At 40.5% G+C, this 19,481-nt stretch overlaps 1 protein-coding gene across 2 annotated transcripts in view; it reads right to left on the bottom strand.

The window, feature by feature from the left end:
- CTCF (CCCTC-binding factor) overlaps positions 1-19,276 on the bottom strand; it is a 39,315-nt gene extending 20,039 nt beyond the window's left edge. Inside the window, exons 1-2 of one of the 2 annotated variants that reach the window (XM_075188808.1) lie at positions 19,102-19,276; positions 3,672-4,440 (exon numbers count right to left, since the gene is read on the bottom strand). In XM_075188808.1, the coding sequence (XP_075044909.1) occupies positions 3,672-4,431 (760 nt within the window). In that variant the 5' untranslated portion in view covers positions 4,432-4,440; positions 19,102-19,276. The remainder of the gene's footprint in view (positions 1-3,671; positions 4,441-19,101) is intronic. The other variant, XM_075188809.1, reaches the window with a different exon arrangement.
- Positions 19,277-19,481: the final 205 nt, after the last annotated feature.

The following is a 19,481-nucleotide window of genomic DNA, read 5'->3' as shown; positions in this document are numbered from 1 at the left end:
CCGCCAACGACGGAGTCCAAGAGGGAAGGCACGGATGACAGGGAGACCCCTAGAGGGGAGAGGAGGGAGCGAGAGGGGACGCGGCAAAGAGGGTCCTCAAGGAGGAGGGCCAAGTAGCTGGAGAGCAGAGTTAACAGTGGTGAAGACAGGAGGAGAGAATAGGAGGAGAGAATACCCTGCTCAAAGGAGCGTACAATCTAAGGGGTGGGGTAGACAGACAGACAGGGGGGAGAGAAGGAGGAACGGAGGATAAGGATAAGGGGGGAGGAAGAGGCAGAAGAAAAGGTAGGAAGTTAAGTGGGAGACTGGAAGGCTTTAAGAAAAAGGTGGGTTTTTAAAGCACGTTTGAAACTGGACAGATTAGGGGAAGTTCTGATGGAGGGAGGGAGCTTGTTTCAGTGGAGGGGGGCAGCACGGGCGAAGTCTTGGATACGCGCGTGGGAGGAGGTGATCAGGGGGGGGAGAGAGGCGACGGTCATTGGCAGAACGGAGAGGGCGGGATGGAGCATGAATAGAGAGGAGGGTGGAGATGTAGGGTGCAGTGGAGTTGGCGAGGGCCTTGTATGTAAGAGTGAGCTTGAACAGGATTCTGTAGGGGAATGGGAGCCAGTGAAGGGATTGGTAGAGGGGGGAGACAGAAGAGGAGCGGCGAGAAAGAAAGATGAGCCTAGCGGCTGCGTTAAGTACAGATCGAAGGGGAGCGAGATGAGAGTGGGGGAGGCCAGTAAGGAGGAGGTTGCAGTAGTCCAAGCGGGAGATGATCAGAGAGTGAATAAGACATTTGGTGGCATCTTGGGAGAGGAAGGGCCGGATGCGAGCGATGTTGCGCAGCTGGAAGCGGCAGGATTTAGCAAGAGAGAGAATGTGGGGGCCAAAGGAGAGCGAGGAGTCAAGGATGACACCGAGGCAGCGAAGTTGGGGGACAGGGGAGATAGAGGTGTCGTCAACAGTGATAGAGAGGTCAGAAGGGGGCGAGGTGTGAGGGGGAGGAAAGACTATGAGTTCAGTTTTGGCGAGGTTAAGTTTGAGGAATCGAGAGGACATCCAGGAGGAGATGGCAGAGAGGCAGGCGGACACCCTAGAGAGGATGGAGGGAGAGATCAGGAGAGGAGAGGTAAAGTTGAGTGTCATCAGCGTAGAGGTGGTAATTGAGGCCGTAGGAGCTGATGAGTTCACCCAGGGAAGAGGTGTATAGAGAGAAGAGTAAGGGTCCTAAAACAGAGCCCTGAGGGACCCCGACTGGAAGGGTGGACGGGGGGGGGGAGAGACCCAGAGGTGGTGACGGAGAAGGAACGGTCCGAAAGGTTAGAGGTGAACCAGGACAGGACAGGGCCGGAGAGGCCAAAGGACTGGAGGGTGTGGAGGAGAAGGGGGTGGTCCACGGTGTCGAAGGCTGCTGAGAGATCGAGGAGGATAAGAAGGGAGAAGTGGCCCCTGGCTTTAGCAGAGAGGAGATCATTGGTGACTTTAGCCAGGGCAGTTTCAGTGGAGTGAAGGGGGCGGAAACCAGACTGGAGAGGATCAAGGAGGGAGTGTTCAGAAAGGTAGGAGGAGAGACGGCTGCAGACGAGCCTCTCGAGAATTTTGGAGGCAAAGGGGAGAAGAGATATGGGGCGATAGTTAGAGGGAGAAGTGGGGTCAAGATTAGGTTTCTTTAGAATGGGGGATACGAGAGCATGTTTGAAGGAGGAGGGGAAGATGCCGGTGGAGAGGGAAAGATTAAAGAGGTGAGCGAGGTGGGAGCAGGTGGTGGGGGAAAGGGAGCGAAGAAGGTGGGAGGGGATGGGATCCAGGGGACAGGTAGAGGGGGGGGGGGGGATGAAATAAGAGTGGACTTCCTCGCCCGTGGTGGGGCGGAAGGAGTGGAGGGGAAGGTGGCTAGGGGGAGAGGACGGAAAAGTGGGGAAGGGGTGGATGAGAGAATGGAGGAGGAGATTTCAAGTCGGATGGCCTCAATTTTAGAGGAGAAAAAGGAGGCGAAGTCAAAGGAGGTCAGGGAGGAGGGGGTGGGGCCAGGAGAGTGCTGAAGGTGGCGAAGAGACGGCGGGGGTTAGAGGATTGGGAAGAGATGAGGGACTTAAAGAAAGATTGTTTAGCGAGTGAGAGGGCAGAGCTGTAGGATGCAAGGATGAATTTAAAGTGGAGGAAGTCAGCCAGGGAGCGGGATTTTCTCCAGTGGCGTTCAGCGGTACGGGAGCATTTTTGGAGGAAGCGGGTAAATTTGGAGTGCCAGGGTTGGGGTTTGGAGCAGCGAGGGTGGACGGAGTAGGCAGGGACGATCGCGTCCAGAGCGGAGGTGAGGGTGTGATTGTAGAGGGAGACCGCCTGGTTGGGGCAGGCCAGGGAGGAAAGGGGAGAAAGGAGGGTATCGAGAGAGGACAGAGATGCCGGGTTAAGGGCATCAAGGTTGCGTCTGGACAGAGTAGGTTTCGGCAGGGGGAGGGGAGGAGGAGAGAGAGGAGAGGAGATGGTGATCGGATAGAGGAAAGGGAGAGATGGAGAAGTCAGAGAGACCACATAGGTAGGAGAAGACCAGATCAAGGGAGTGACAAAGGCAGTGGGTAGAGGAGGAGGTCCATTGGGTAAGACCAAGGGAGGAAGAAAGGGCGAGTAATTTGCTGGAAGCAGGGTCGGTGGGATTGTCCATGGGGAAGTTAAAGTCGCCGAGGATGATGGAGGGGAGGTCGGAGGAGAGGTGGTGAGGAAGCCAGGCAGCAAAGTTGTCAAGGAAGAGGGACAACTATCTCGCATAGCGTGTCACAACATTTTATCAAAGCACACAAATCAAATCCACATGATCTTGAAGTTTTTGGTAATGAATTAATTAAACCCACCATACGTGGGGAGATAGATTCAATCAGCTTTGTAGCAAAGACACCTATTGGATACATTAAATACTTTGAGCCCTTATGGATTTAATGAAAACCTGAAATTGAATGTGTTAATCTAATACACACACACATATATATATATATATATATATATGTCAACACTTTTTCTGATTTGTTAGTTTAGTTCACATATAGTGATCTGTTTTTAAGTGTTCCCATCAGCACATTGGTAATGTTTGAGGTTTTGATGTCGAAGGCCGTCAGACACAGAGATCCCGGTCACTACATGTGTCAGAAGTGACCGGGGTCCCTCCAGAGGCAGTCCCAATGCTTGGGGCAGGCAGCAGGAGGCACAGATCACAGAACATTCGCTGCCCGCTTCATGCACTCGTCGCTGCTAGGGTCAAGCAAGCGTCACATAGAATAAAAAAAAATAATCTTTTGCCCAAACAACAATAAAACTAGATAAATAAACTAGCAGTTCTCCTGGCAGCTACATAAAAAAAAAAAAAGCCATGCTCCTGCAGCCCTAAAATAAACTGAATAGCAGGGAAGGAACTTGAGCTTTTGACAGCTAATTTAAAGTGCCTAAGCTCCATTTCAGTGCACTCTATATCCCACGTACTTCAGTGTCCCCCAAGGATGATTGAGAAATATAAATACCCCAAAACCCTCTAATCTGGTATAAGGCTGGTGTACACTGCCCACCATTAGGAATGTAGATCAAGTAATAAAGACCTCATGCTTAGACGTGAAAACCAATCTTGCATCAAAGGGTGATTGTTTGGACATGTAGGAGTTGACAAACATTTACAATCAACCGAGTAGTACAAAAATTACCTTTCTTTTTAATTTTTGTTGGTTTTGGAGGCTTCATGTTTCCAACCACTTTTTCTGCATTAACATCAGAAAGCAATCCTTCATGCTGCTCCTCTTCAAAGTCATATACTGACACGTCAACATCCTTTCCTTCTTCTGTGTAGCGCAGTTTACTCTTTTTTGTCTTCTTAGCCTTTTTGACAGGTGGTGCATAATCTGGATCCTTCTGCCAGGTAGATTCTTCTTGCGACTGAAGCTCTGCTTGTTCTAATGTTTCCACTTCACCATTTGCCCCTACCTTAACAACTTGGAAGCCCTCTGGAAGAGGCAGAGTGTGACAAATCATAGGCTCCCCTTCCTGAAGACCTTCTTTGGATACCTCATTTTCATAAGCTGCATGAAGTTCACCCACAGATGTGGCAGAAACAGGCACAGCTACAGGTACCTGGACAAGCTGAAGTTCTCCTAGGTTAATTGGCTGTTCCTCCATATTAACAACTTGCAAAGTTATAATCTGTGTATCATCCACAGTAGAATCTCCTTCTTGAGGAACACCTTCCATTACCTCAGTTTTCATCTGCAGGATTGTAGGATCAAGCTGCTCCATCATAACCATTTGAACATTGCTATTAACATCACTCACATCAGCCTGACTTTGCACTATAACACAGCCCTCTTCATCTGTACCACCCTCTCTACGTCTCTGATAAGTCTTGGTTTCCTTTCTTTTCATGAAGGACTCAGAATCTTCAACAATGGCTTCTGCCATTTCCCCTTCCATTTTAACCAACTGTAAGGAGAAAAAAAACAAAAAAAAAAAAACACAAGTTATAAAAAGGTACAAAAATAAACTTAAAGCCTTCACGCCATTACTTTAATAAAATAAAAGAAAAAAAGGTCCCTCAAATGGTATGCTAGCATCAATATTAATCCTTACTGATAATTCCTTTTCAGTGACTTTTCCACAACGGCACAAAGCTTAGAGATGGACCAGTTCCTATGCTAAACTATTTAATCACCTTTACCACACAGTTCAGTGTTGTCTCAAAGAGAAGCCCAGTAAAAATTGCTTCAAGAATATTTCATAGGAGGAAATTAAAGACCTACTACCAATATGTCCCTTCCCCAAAGAGGGGAAGGGGGGTCCCAAGCAGAAGGCCACATGAGAAACAATCACAAGAAATAGTCTTCTTCCAGACAGCTTTTGGCCTTTTAAAAATACTGCATTAAGAATCTTCCTACATCAAAAATTTGCTAAAAACCCAGTTATTGGACTCTCACAAAAGGACAGCAGAATACTTTCCCAGTGCCGGGTGGCATTAACAAGTATCCAGTTGGGGGCAATTGTAATACTTTGCAATAATATTAGTTACTGCCCACACCTGCCAGGACTGGTCAGACTGGTGGTCAGTGGTCTAACACTACTGGTTGCAGTGCTCATATTGTGCCTGTTATTATAATAGGAGAAACATTGGTTTATTCTATTATAAGACTGTTACAATACAAGAGCTGGGTGGCAAATAAAAACAGCTGGGTGGAGCACCCAGGAAATAGTTGCTGGAGAGAACATCGAGTGGATTACATTGCCATGGAATCTAGCAATCACTTTAAAAAGGAGAAACTACATTTGGAGATTCTTTAAAGATTAATAGTGCTGATGGCAACTAAGTGTAGAGTCCCCAAACTCATGTTTTTGGAAAGCGTTCATTACAGAGTCAAGGGTGGCTATGACGTTAAAGGTGGTCTAAAACCAAATCGGTGTATTTTGTGCACTACCACAAGGAGTGTTAAATCTGCCTCTGGTAGGCTCTGTCTCTGTGGAATATCTCCTAGATTATAAACCACTTCTGTACAAAGATTTCTGTTTAAGAAATTAATCTTCACAGAGGGCTTAATTTTGGGGTAGGAGTAAACCCAGATGGAAGGTGGAATTTCACACTTTGTCACAGCCATGTTGCACTACACAGTGGAGGCAAGTTCAAACTGTGCTGATAAATTTATAATGGGGGGGGGGGGGGGAGGAAGAGAAGAGACGCGGGACACACATACTTAGCTCTAAATTGCAGTGCAAATAGAGATTATCAGTATGTCAGTTACATGCAAGAGTTTCATGCAAGGAAATTACATTGTGCATTTGCACCCCTTGCATCACAACATGGACTGTCCACCAGGTGCAGCTTTGCACCCTTTACTTAGATTTATTTCAAACTCTAAATGAGGACAGCTATTCAACTAAAGTATAAGGGGGGTATTCAATTGTTAGCGAGATCCCCGGAAAAACGAGCGCTCAAAATATATTAGCGTTAATATGCTCGTAAATACGGTAGTTTACTCGCTGAATTTCATCTCGCAGCAATGAAATTCAGTGAGTAATTACCGTATTAACGCTAATATTTTTAGAGCGCTCGTTTTCCGGGGATCTCGCTAACAATTGAATACCCCCCTAAGTGCAAGGATAACAGGTCGACTTCTGTCCAGTGAAAAATACTTCTGTTAAAATGGAATCTCTTTCCACTGTTTATTTATGCAAGATAGATAGCGTTACCATTTTGTCCAAATGGATTTTTTTTTATATTGTTCTTCTAACAGTCACTGGTACCGCAACATACTATACTCTATTTAAAACCAAATGGGACTGTGAAAAGAGTTCTATTTATTTATTCCACAGTTCAGACCCATTCTGTACCCTTTATGAAGATGGAATGAGCACAAAAATGTTGAATAAATAAAACTATTTTTCCCTGTTTTCCAATACAGCCACCTTGAGTGTTGTATTGTGGTTTATAAGTCTAATTTGGCATAAGTGAGCACTTGGGCAAAACGTACGTAGTGTTCACAATAACGCCTGTACAAATGCCTGATTCTTTACAAATGATAGGATCCCTTCAAAATCAGTATCACATGTGTGCAAGAGACAAACCACCAGATGCATTTCAATAGCTCTCCTGTCTGAGCTTGGAAACATCCTAAGCTGGGTACAAACTATAGAATTTTCCACCAACTTTTTATGCCGTTCGATTTTACATGCAATCGATGGTCCGATCGCTCTGTCCTTGGACTGCATACACACTAGCCTTTTTTTAGACGATAAAGGGAAGAGCAGCTGTCCCGTTAGCGACTTTTTACAGCCATGTTGTCGTGAGCAACGACTGTAGTTTCGTACTCACTGTTGTGGATCGGGCGGAAGTTTATACACACTACACAATGGAAACTAGATTGGAATGAAAATATTTAACGGTACGACCAACCAAATGAGGCGACAATCGTCCATTTGGGCAGACTTTTGACCATCGTGTCACTACACACACTGACCCGACTTTTGAACGAGCGGTCGTATGTCGGCTGATTGAGCCGATTATTGGACGAAAACCGTGTAGTGTGTACCTAGCTTAAGGCATTCATATGAAAACAATAAAAATACACACAATTGCAAAGTACTTCACTAGCAATCCCACCTGAGTCATAAGTTGTGTCCAACCAAAGAAGTGAGGGCAACTTGAGTGTTCATGGGTAGGCATTTGATTTTATTAGTATTTTAGGGATTTACCCCATCTCAACTGGCAAATGATACCTTGTATGCAGAAATTCATAGATTAAAATTGTATCACTTTACACTGAATTAGGGGCCTAACAGATGTCCAGGAGCTACCAGGCATTTTCAGGCACGCAAGCTTAAATTGAAAGATCGACCAACAGCTCCCTCCCAGCCAGGAGACATCTCTGGTCTACCAAGGCTACAAAATATTTTGCTCCAAGAGCCAGAGTTCCCTACCCATCACCACAGGTCCGTCAGCAAACAGGCTGGGAGCATGCCAAATGAAGCAGAGAAGAGAAGCTCCCAGTTTTGCAGAAAAGTGAAGGCGGACCACTTACGTATTGCCATCTCCTGAGAATCACCAGCAGTGAGGCTTGGAGCCATTGTACTAGTTTCAACAAGGGACACTGAAGTGAAAGGTCGGAAGGACTCTCTGGAGCACCCCAAGGCCAGCAAGCACAAGGGTTTTCCTTTCAGCAGACAAACACCTAATACTGCCATATAGACCCTATATACAAGAGCTCCTAGGACGTGACATAGGAAAAGTTGATTGAGGCAAAAGGAGCGTTATTCCTGGAACTAGTGTCACTAAGCTTCTCACATTTTTGCACATATATTTGGCAGTGTGATTTATCAGTTCATCTCCAAACAAAACACTGCCCTACACTAGCTGCAATCCTTCAATTTTATATTCTGGGCGGTGCCCCAAACATAGAGGAGGGCTGTGGTAGATGGCATCGCCACTATTTGACACCTGCTGGCATCTAAACAGAGGGAAGATTTAACGGTGACTGACTGATCATTAGGGAAGGACAGGGAGCAGAATATAATCTGACTGGACCTGAAACAAAGCAAAGGGCTGTGGTAGAAGGCACCAGTAAATAAATATCTGGGCGACACGTACATTTATGCTGTTAAGGAAGAGCACACTGCCTTGGCGGAAGAAAACTCCACTTCTGACTGTTGTCACAGTCACTCTAGTAGAGTCTCAACTAAATAAGGGTCATCTACATTTTCATAATCTATATAGTACCACTAATTCCACAGCGCTGTACCGAAAACACACTCACATCAGTCCCTGCCCCATAATGTTAGGGAATGTAAGCTCTTTACACACATACAGAGACTAGGGTCAATTTGATAGCAGCCAATTAACCTACCAGTATGTTTTGGGAGTTTGGGAGGAAACTGGAGCACCCGGATGAAACCCATATAAACATGGGAAGAAATACAAACGCCCCACAGATAAGGCCATGGTCGGGAATCACACTAATGACCCCAGTGCTGTGAGACAGAAGTGCTAACCACTAAGCCAACGTGCATTTTTTTTTTTAAAGTATTTTTGAAGAGCATCATGCATCCATTTCGTAAACGGCTATCCTATTTTTTTTGCTTATCTTGGTGTTTATTTTTTAACAGACTCCGTCCTTAGTAAAGAGAGATAGCTTCTTTGAGCATTTTAAAAGCAGCATGGCCCACTCCAGTGGAAACAGCAAGGAGACAGAACATGGTGGCACTGGTACTACATTACAGGATAGTGGTGAACTTGAGCCAAAACATGAAGAATAAGTTACTTTGGCTTGAGACAACAAAGGCTGTAGCCAAAGTTTTGATTTCCAAGCAGCAGTTGTATTCTGGAAAAATACAAGGCACTGGTTGAGCATGTAAGTTAATTAGAAATTGCTGATGTTTGAGTGATTGTTCAACATCCTTATTAAACTGTTCTTGAGTTACACTTCCACCATTACTGCTCACAGCCTTGCATAACTGAATGCATCATGGAGTTAAAGTTTACTTATGTTCTCAAATATAAAAACATGTAAGGCGTATATCAACTTAAATGGTAAATTGTTGATGTTTAAAATTCATTATTTAAGCAGGAGATAATTTGTAAGTTATAGTAATGCTCCCCTGCAAGTTTTGATCATCTTAGTTCCCATTAAGTTGTATTTCCTATAATAGACTCTTTTTTGGACAGAATACTTCTTAAACACATTTATAGCAGGTTTACTCTGTAGCACAGCACATGATTGTATATAATTATATAGAACAAAATGTTCCCAGGTGGTTTAACATCACTGCAGTAAAGGAAATTCTATTTTGATAAAGTACAAATTGGACAAACACCCTACAGCATGGTTCCAAACTTTTCATGTGTTGCAACATTGTGGAAATGAGCCACATGATTAGTTTGTTTTGCAACACATTTACATTAGAATATATTATAGGCCAACAGACTTATCGGTATGCAGCTCTTGGAGCTGAATAGCCAATATCTAGGTATAATTCTTCTAGTAGTGACCAGAAATATTGTCAGTCAACTTAGAGTGTGCTACCACAGTAACAGCCACATAAAAACACATTTACAAGGCATAGAGCTGCATGGTGGACAAAAGCAAGAACCAATAAGCCCACTGACATCTCAGTAAACTGCAAGAGCTTGTGAGGCTTCACCTCTGGCTTTCAACTCTTCCAGCCAGGGTCAGTAATGCCGTTTTGAATGTATTACTACTATTATAGGCTTTATTTATATTTCATAGTACGCGATGCATAGCTGGGCAGCACGGTGGCTAAGTGGTTAGCACTTCTGCCTTACAGCAATGGGGTCATGAGTTCAATTCCTGACCATGGCCTTATCTGTGAGGAGTTTGTATGTTCTGCCCGTGTTCGCGTGGGTTTCCTCCAGGTACTCTGGTTTCCGCCCACACTCCAAAAACATACTGGTAGGTTAACAGGCTGCTAACAAATTGACCGTAGTGTGTGTTTTAGGGAATTTAGACTAAGCCCCAATGGGGCAGGGACTGATGTGAGCAAGTTCTCTGTACAGCGCTGTGGAATAAATGGTGATGATGATGAGGTGTATTCATTACTGACTGACATATTGTAAAAGATCCACAGGTAGCATAATTATTTCCCTTGTCACCTGGAAAACATGCACTGTTAGGGGTCCCAAGGACTGGGTTTGAATAACACTGGTTTAGATGTACTTTGATTTTATCATATCATAATCCTGTTTATTTTCCCCTAGCTGTCCATTGAATCATTCATAGTATATATTAAATAAATTATCCCAGTGGATCCAAACTTTCTCAGTTCATTGCACCCTTAAGGTCTCCATAATTTTTTCAAGGCACCCCTACAACAAAATAATTACCAAGTAGTCCCCAGCCTTGCTTACCACCGGCTCTGGCTGCGGCACCGCTGTGAGATCGTCGCTGCACACAGTTCGGAAACAACTGTATTAGCCAATACCAAAGTGTGACAATGTATGATTGTATTTGATTTAGCGAATACTTTTTAACAAATTAGTGGTTTTTAGTATGTTGGTAATTCTACTATAGACAACCCTGTCTCTCTCAATTCACCTCATCTTACATTAATGTGATGTAATGGACTTTTCAGACCGCCTCTGTCCGCTTAAAAGGAAGCAGTATTCGGTTGGTACTTGTATATTTGATCACTATGCTGATCTAATGGTTCGTTCCCAGAATTACTACGGCATAAAAAGTAGTTTTGATTCTGGTTCTCTAAACATCATAAAAAGCAGAATATTTAACCACTATTTTAAATTCAGGCAAACAGCAATTGCTGTCTGTTTCTCATTCAAACGGTCACTTCTTTTACCCATTAGTTTTTTGGCTGCCATCTCTGTTCATTGATTAGTTAAACTTTGTGTATCCTCTTGATAGTATATTAATCTATACAGTACTTTTACTTCTGATTACAAGTTAGTTGACAGATATGATGATTAACAGAACACCAGTTTATAGTTGGTAGCACTCTGTGAAAATTGCTTGAATAGGGATAGCGATTTAAGTTCTCATTTGTGTGAGCACGCTATTAACACTATATTCAGAGTGTCTCCAACACGAGCATAAAGGTGTGAATATTTGCTGATCTCTACAATTCACATCACTTTTGATACGATCTTATGGGATTATCAGAACTCCTGTCTGTCTCAGTTTTAAAGGCAGCAGTATCCAAATTACACTTATGTATTTGTTTCAATGCTGATCTAGCAATCCATTACCAGACTGATTGCAGTATATGAAATGGATTTAGGGCCCGATTCATTAAGGATCTTAACTTGAGAAACTTATTTCAGTCTCCTGGACAATGTCTCCATGTTACAATGCAAGGTGTGAAAATTAGTATTCTGTTTTGCACATAAGGTAAATACTGCCTGTTTTTTCATGTAGCACACAAATATCAACTTTAAATTTCAGTGTACAAATAAGCTATCAAGTATTTGTGTGTTACATGAAAAAACAGGCAGTATTTAAGTTATGTGCAAAACAGAATACTAATTTTCACCCCTTGCATTGTAACATGGTTTTGTCCAGGAGACTGAAATAAGAAGTTTCTCAAGTTAAGATCTTTAATGAATGAGGCCCTTAGTTCTGAATCACTTAACCTTTACTTGTATAAAATTAGTGACCACTACTCTAGTTTAATCAAAAAGCAATTATTGTATACTCACATGTTATGCCTATTAGTGTGTTGGCTGCTCTCTGTTTCACTAGTTAATTTAACTAGGTGTATCCTGTTCGTTGTAAAATAGTTTATGTAACATTACTTCTGATCATGACCACAAAATAGTGATAAATATGCATGACTAACGGAACCCCAGTTTCTAGTTACTATTAAAGTATGAAACTTGCTTCCATTGGGATAGCGATTTTGTTTTACTTTGCAATCGCACGCTATTGATTTGGTCTATTTTAAGAGTATCTCCAACATGAGCCTTCATATATAACTAAATGCTGCTGCCTAAGTGTTGTTTAATCGATCTTCATAGAATGCTATTAAATAGAGTGATTGTTATTACTTAATTATAAATTGAATAAGAATAATTTTGTGACAGTATTTGGATATTCACATTTGTTATATTATGTTTTTGTAGTAGTATTTATTTCCTCACTACATTTGAGACTATTTTCCTATTTTAACAGATTTACTGGCTGGCATCTCAGGACGCTAACAACGTACATTTCGCTACTGCTTCATCTGGGTATCAACTAGTCTGTTACACCAATGGTGTTTTAAAACCATCGCAACCAATCTCTTCTTGATTTCATGACTGACATATTGGCCTACCTATCTGGTTCTCTCAATATCGTTTTACATTGAGAGTACACCTCCTTTGAAAAAGCCCTATTAATTAGAATAAGGTTATTACCATCTATATTTATAGTTGGTGTCTAATTATTGATATATTTATCATCTTAATATATTACATTAGTATAATAACTGATGGTTAGAACTTCATTATCTACATTTGATATTATATATTCTCATTATTGCTTGATATTTCCAACTGTAAATTATATAAGGGTATATATTTAAAAGAAAAAATTTGACATATCTAAAAAATATAAAAAATTGTGATGTAGTTTAAAATACTTTATGATTTAAGCCAACATCCCATGTGCTGTGTATACCAGTCTATTTAAATATCTTCGCACTCATTGAAACATTCAACATTATGGGGGGTATTCAATTGTTTCTTTTAACGCGCTAAAACAAAAAAAAACGAGCGCTCTAAAAATATTACCGTTAATACGGTAATTACTCGCTAAATTTCATCTCGCAGCTCCCTGAGCAGCGAGCTGAAATTCAGCCAGCTGGCAGCGAGTAAGTACCGTATTAACTGTTTACACGCGCAAAATTACCGTATAATATGAAGGGTTTTTTTCGAGCGCTCGTTTTTTTTTGTTTTAGCGCGTTAAAAGAAACAATTGAATACCCCCCTATGATTACTATGTTACCCTGTGTGATTACAGTCCATTTAGATGATATAGTGATCCTATTCATGTAGATAAACATGAATTGAATAAATAGGTGTGATGGTGATATAAACTTCTGTGGTGTTCATTATTATAATGTGATCATAATTCATCTCATCTGGTATGGACCATTAGTGCTCAAAATACTAGAGTACAAAAATATTAATTAAAACAAATTAATGCTACATTTTAATATCTATGTATTTCACAACATATTGATTTTATATTTGCATGTAGACTTATGACATGTATATTATATATGCAAAATATGCAATTTTTAAAAATAAAATTACACACAAGTTTTTTGTTTTTTTTAAAAAATTGTGTGATGGAATAACCAACAGGGACAGGTATCAGAGCTCTAAATATATATTATACAGCTTTATCACAATCATCATACTAGACCCAAATAAGGCTTGTACCATTCTTTATATCCAGTAGAGGGAATGTATTAAGACAGTCACACAAGAATAAAATTTGTAAAAATGTCACTTATGAACATTGCAAACCATAAATACAGCATTTGTCCAACAGTAATTCTGCTGCGAGTGTTACTCCTTAGTGATAAAGCCCACCTCTCTTCAGGCCAACACGTAGGAGGTGCACAAAATGATTTCTTGTGAAAATTCCAATCAAGGTTATTTTGTTGTAATGCTCAGTTGTCTACCACCTCCCCAGAGCACCTGTCAGGAACATGATATTTAACTTTCCTAGATACAGCATTCATTATTCCTGCCCCCAGATATATACACTCCCTCATAGGAAACCCAGTCAAGAGGTTTTACAAGAAACACAGAAGTGCAGCTCTTGTCAAAGTAACATATGTAATGCACAGTGTATGGGAGAACTACAAAAATACCAAACACTGCATGCTAAGATAGTTTGTGCACTATATAATTTGATCATCAGGAAGTGCAAACATCTCTATATAAAAAAAAATTAACCTTTAGCAGTATACAATAGACTAGAGTATTCAGATCTGTGTTAAAAACATACCAAGGAGGAAAGACATCTGTAATAATCCCACAGAAGCAATTGTTTCTGTTCAGTATGGAAAAGGTATAAAGATTATTTACAAACAAATCCAACATCAAACAGTGAAAGACAGATATAAACAAGCTGGTTCTACAAACTCATTCATGAGGTATACTTTTAAACAAATCACTACATGTTGGGTCAGAGGTTGTTTCATTAATGACAAAACAAAATTTGTTACGCGAGATTAGAATTATTAAATGTTAGGACATTATAGGACTACATGATTGTTAATTATAGATTGTAAGCTTACGAGCAGGACCCTCTTACCCGTATTTATGTATTACCCAGTATTGTTTTATTACTGTTTGTTACCAATTGTAAAGCGCTACAGAATTTGCTGGCGCTACATAACTAAATGTTGATGATAATTATATCTGGATATGTAAACATGGATTTCAAACTGGGTAAACTGACTCACGTGATTGTATATAAACAGACATGAACTAAAATTACCACCAGAAGTTAGGGGTATATTTTCGGAGCATTGGCTGCCTGGTATTTATTCATACCTCAAATAGCCTTTATAGATGGACAAAAGTCAAGATTTCAGAAAATATGTACGAAGGCCCTTAAGTTTGAAGTGGATGGGGACAGAACAACATGTAACCAATGAAGTGGAATGTTTATAGCAGAAGAAAATGAATGTGTGATTTTAGCAAGTACAGGGCTGCATGTTACAGCATCATGACGTGAAGAAATAGGAACAAGCAGGTAGCCATAGACAGGGATAGATAACGAAAGAAAGGCTCTTACAAAACTTGTGCAGGAAAACTAGTCTCAAATACACCTTTATATAAAAGGGACACAATTACAATTGTGTATAACATTTATGACAATTTTATTGCTGGAAAATGGTTATCTCCCAAAACTAATTCAAACTGTGCTCTTAGGTCCAATATAAATACTCGAGATATAGAGAGCAGAACATAAGCTGGAAAAGGTCCCAATAAAACAATTGTTTATTAACTCACAATGTATCCTATAACAAACCATATAAAATATGTAATCTTATTCAGTAAAACATTCTTTAAAAACGTAAAAAGATATTTGAACGTTTGTGTTATTGTTTGTCACTTTTTTTGGATTGTTTGTTTATTGGCAGTTCTGACTGATTTATTGGATCTACATTATGCACTATATTTGCAGTAACTGCTATGTTTGTTACATATTCTCTTACTAAAAACCTTTTCAGTTTAAAAAAAAAACCCAAAAAAAAAACGTGAAAAGAATATTTCTACCCGAAGCAGAGAAGTGAACTCTGCAGAGAGTTTAAAAATATTCTGTCACCAGAGGATTGGATTATTGCTGTGTGGTTACCATCACAGATTGTGGGTAAAGGCTAAGCATCTGAAAGGATAATGTGATATGGAGCCATGATTATACTTCTTATTAATGCTGTATGCGATTGCTGTTTCAAAATTTCAACAACAAAGTAAGCAGTTGACATTATTGCAGACAGAAAAGGTGATACGGAATCTGCGTTATAAGTGCCTGTTTTAATCTCAGCAATGAGAAACAATTAAGCAGCTGATCCTATTAGATACAGATACTATGATTTTAATATATCTAATTTATGATATACTCCAAGACTTATAAAGTGACTGATTGGGGAGACTGATTACGTTATCTGGATTGAGAAAAGCTAATATTTATGGAGGGATAGCCCTGTTTGTTGTTAATTTGTTTCTAACCCATTAGATTTAATATGGGGTTAAAACATACATTAAGAATTTATATGTATTGAGGCTTCTATGTGAATTCTTTTAAAGAATGTTTTACTGCATAAGATTGATATGTCTAGATTTTAAATGATTTATGTTATTAGATACCTTATGAGTTAACAATTGTTTTATTGTGAACTTTTGCAGCTTCTGTGTTTTGCCCTCTATCTCCAGTATTTATATTGGACCTAATAGAGCGCTGTTTGAATTTGTTTTGGAAAGTTTACATGTTTAAAGGGATTCATTAGCAATCTCCTGTTTTACAGCAGTCTTAGTCTAATGCTAACAATTATAGTGAATTTTTGCAGGATTGTGTTCCTGTATTTATTCATATCAACACTCTGCCCATTCTGCACCTGAGTGAACGTGTTTTGTTGGAAAATGGTTCTGGTTTGTTGAGCTTCAATACTCTTTCAAATACTCTCCCTAATATCCAAAAAAGGTAATTTACAATTATTTATTTTTTACTAGTTTCAGGGCCATTTATGTCTTAAACTGGTGAAATTGAGTGGCCAATGTGATATTGTCACTTGTGTATCTTCAACTATTACATAACATTGCTCCAAATGTGCCTACAAAATGTTACCCATTGAATGCATAGGCAAAGGACAAGTTTCCAACTTTTATTGGGATACCAGTGCTCTGAAGCCCTCCATGGAACATGCCATCTCCATCCCTTGAATCTCATTTAAAATTACTTAGTTCTGTAAAATAAAGTCATGGAGCCGTATTACTAGGCGCACTCAAAGAAATAATTTGAGCCACACACCACCTCACAGCAAATGATGCAAAATGTTACATCCACCCATACAAAAGTGTGCACTTATACAAAAGTGGGTGTGTGTGTGTGTGTGTGTGTGTGTGTTAATCTACCATTTATGACTTTTTAATTTTTTATTATGGGGCAAAATGGCTTGAAACACTATTGTCAACACAGATTGCAAATTTTATAGTTTTGAACTAAATAAAAGGCAACATTTATGTTTACACTGGCTGGATGCCATTTTGACATCTCTACCCGAAATATGACTAAGTGAACGAACACTGCAAACTTATCACTCAATCTGCACATATCTACCGTACAACTGTAATTCAGTCATCTAAAAGATCCAGTGATGAGTGGTTGTGCCAAACGATGGGATTAGTGTGAGAAGCATATTGCTACTTAGCGGACTGCCTTCTCTATAGCCTAGGTATGCTAGGTGGCCTATACACACTTATATTTTATCAGCCAATTAACACACGTGCACAAAATTACTGCCAATCACAATCATAATAAGAACATTTGTTTGTCATTCAGAACTGCTGAAAAATACAGCTGGTTGAGCTCTCACTGTGTATGCACTTACTGTCCAATAGGTTGTGCCCTATGAAGTGGGGCCAAACATAAAACAGCTGTATCTCTCAATTTGGCCACTTACACAAGGAGACAAATGGGACAGAAATATAATTGATCAAGAAGCTCAGCCATATCTCCCATATTCTGGGCACCTTAAGCCCAGCCAGTTGAGAAAGAGAAACAATTAAGAGGGAGGCGTATGCACATAGGCAACATACAGTAAGGGCGTGCCAAGCTTGAGCCCACTCACATTTGTTCTATTCAAGCTTTGGGCATCTCTCGGGTACATGATTTTCAGCCAAATCACTTACACCAGCTACAGGGCAGGTTTAAGTGCCGACTGATAGTGATGACTGTTGCATATGCATTGCAGACCATGTGTTTGCAATTAAGAGCAAGTGTAAAAATTAATTTTATGTACAATTGTCATTAACATCCCGTAAAATGCACTTCATGTATTAAATAAAATGTAAGTGTACTTTTATTAATGATATTAACAGGTGTTAATGTATCTAACATTTTATATCTGTCCACTCTGATGGAACTTTATAATACAGAAATGCATTAGCATTGTGCGTATCCTGTAATGTGTTGGGTCTGTCTGCATATGACAAGTGCCATACAGCAGAGTGTACTTGTACTCTTATTCAACTAGAAACGTTTCTTGAGATCCTCTTGAACACGGGCATACATACATGCAAATTCCATCTAATTTAAATTGTGTTCCACGATGAATCAGGATATATATATTGTTTCCATTATTTTACTCTTTCAAAGTGCTTTTTCCCCCATCTATCAGAAACATTAAGCAATTTGGGCATAATATATATATATATATATATATATATATATATATATATATATATATATATATATATATATATATATATATAACCCTCCCCCACTAAATCACTAAACTTTGTAACCTGGTTTCAAGTCTTTAATGTCAGAGAGACAATCTTGGGTTTCTTCTCACAATGATCTTATACCTTGAAGGCCGCAGTAAAACTTTGTGGAAAGACATACATTACAGAATAGTGTGACAGTGTGTGCATGCCTCTATAGTATAAACCTGTCTGTTATTTAGATATTTTGAATTGGGGAACACAGCCTGATTACAGAGGGAGCTCTTCCAAGCTATTCTATCCCTTCTGAGAGTCTTCCCTCTGCCTATCTGGAAGTAGAGGCTTCCTTTGCGCTGGGCTGCTTTCCGAAAGGATACAATTCGTTTTGGACTATGGAAGACAGATCGCATGAGGATAACTATGCAGTCGCAGTGGATACAAGGATAAAAGTCTACACATAGAGAATAATTAGTCATGGCTCACGAGGAGATATGCCGACAAATCGTTTCACTAAAACCCGTGTGCAATACTCGGCTAAACAAACATCCAATACAACGCCGTCAAAAACAGTTTGCTATTCACTAATAAGGAGCCGCGCACAATTTCCCGCAGCCGCGAAGCCCAGCAGACCTGGCCTTAACATACAAGTGGCAGAGGTAGTTGTATACGTTATACATGGCCTTTATTAAAAGCATCCATGTTCGGAGGGCAAAGCGTAGTCTTTCTTAGTGATGGCTATTCAGACACTAATGAACCGAATCTAGTCTACAGCGATTTGTAAATATGCTGGAATATAGCCTGGTAAGTGCAAAGCATATTACACCTCTACCAGGCTGGGGAACATAAATAAAACATGCATCTGCCGAAAATCTAGTCCGTGATGGACGGAGAGAGCGGATACAAGCAGCAATTGAAGAGAAAATGGAGGACAGGCCTAGAACCGCGGCCGATTCTGGAATATCCCGCCCACTGTATCCCGCTCCCATAGCCATCGCGGCTGCAGCTACAATCACGCAATTACAGAGAGGTACTCTAAGGCCCTTGCTACAGACATTTTTTTTTTTTGCAAATTACAATAACGATAGAGGGAGACAAACACCCCCGTCAGCCGCCCGAACCGGAGCCCCATCGTGACACCTAGAGGCCGGAGAAAGCTCCTGCAAAACCGCCTTTTTAACTCTCCTTACCTCCCCAGGGCAGCTTTTTCTCTGTTTTTTTCTGCTTTTCAGACAGATTCGAGTGATCCAGAACAGACTACCACTGAGAAACGTGAGCGGAGACGCCTGATGATAACCTGCTCACCGTTTAATCACTCCAAACCCCTGCTTCACAAAATGGCGGAATAAGCAAGCAAGGGGCATGCGTGGTTAGGGCGGAGACAAGGGGTTGCCGGGAGTTGTAGTTTGCCGCCACCACAGCTCAAAACTACACGGTTACATCTGCTGTAAGGGAGAAACGTTTCTTGACTGGACTTGGGTGTTTTTTTTTTGTTTTGTTTTTTTTTTTTTTTTTAAATTATGGAGCGTCATTGCTGTTCGAGCGCCAAATTTGAAAGGCGACGTCGTGA

Source organism: Mixophyes fleayi, chromosome 10, assembly GCF_038048845.1.
Source record: "Mixophyes fleayi isolate aMixFle1 chromosome 10, aMixFle1.hap1, whole genome shotgun sequence".
In the NCBI taxonomy this organism is placed as follows: domain Eukaryota; kingdom Metazoa; phylum Chordata; class Amphibia; order Anura; family Limnodynastidae; genus Mixophyes; species Mixophyes fleayi.
This window is presented reverse-complemented; position numbering and strand designations above follow the sequence as displayed.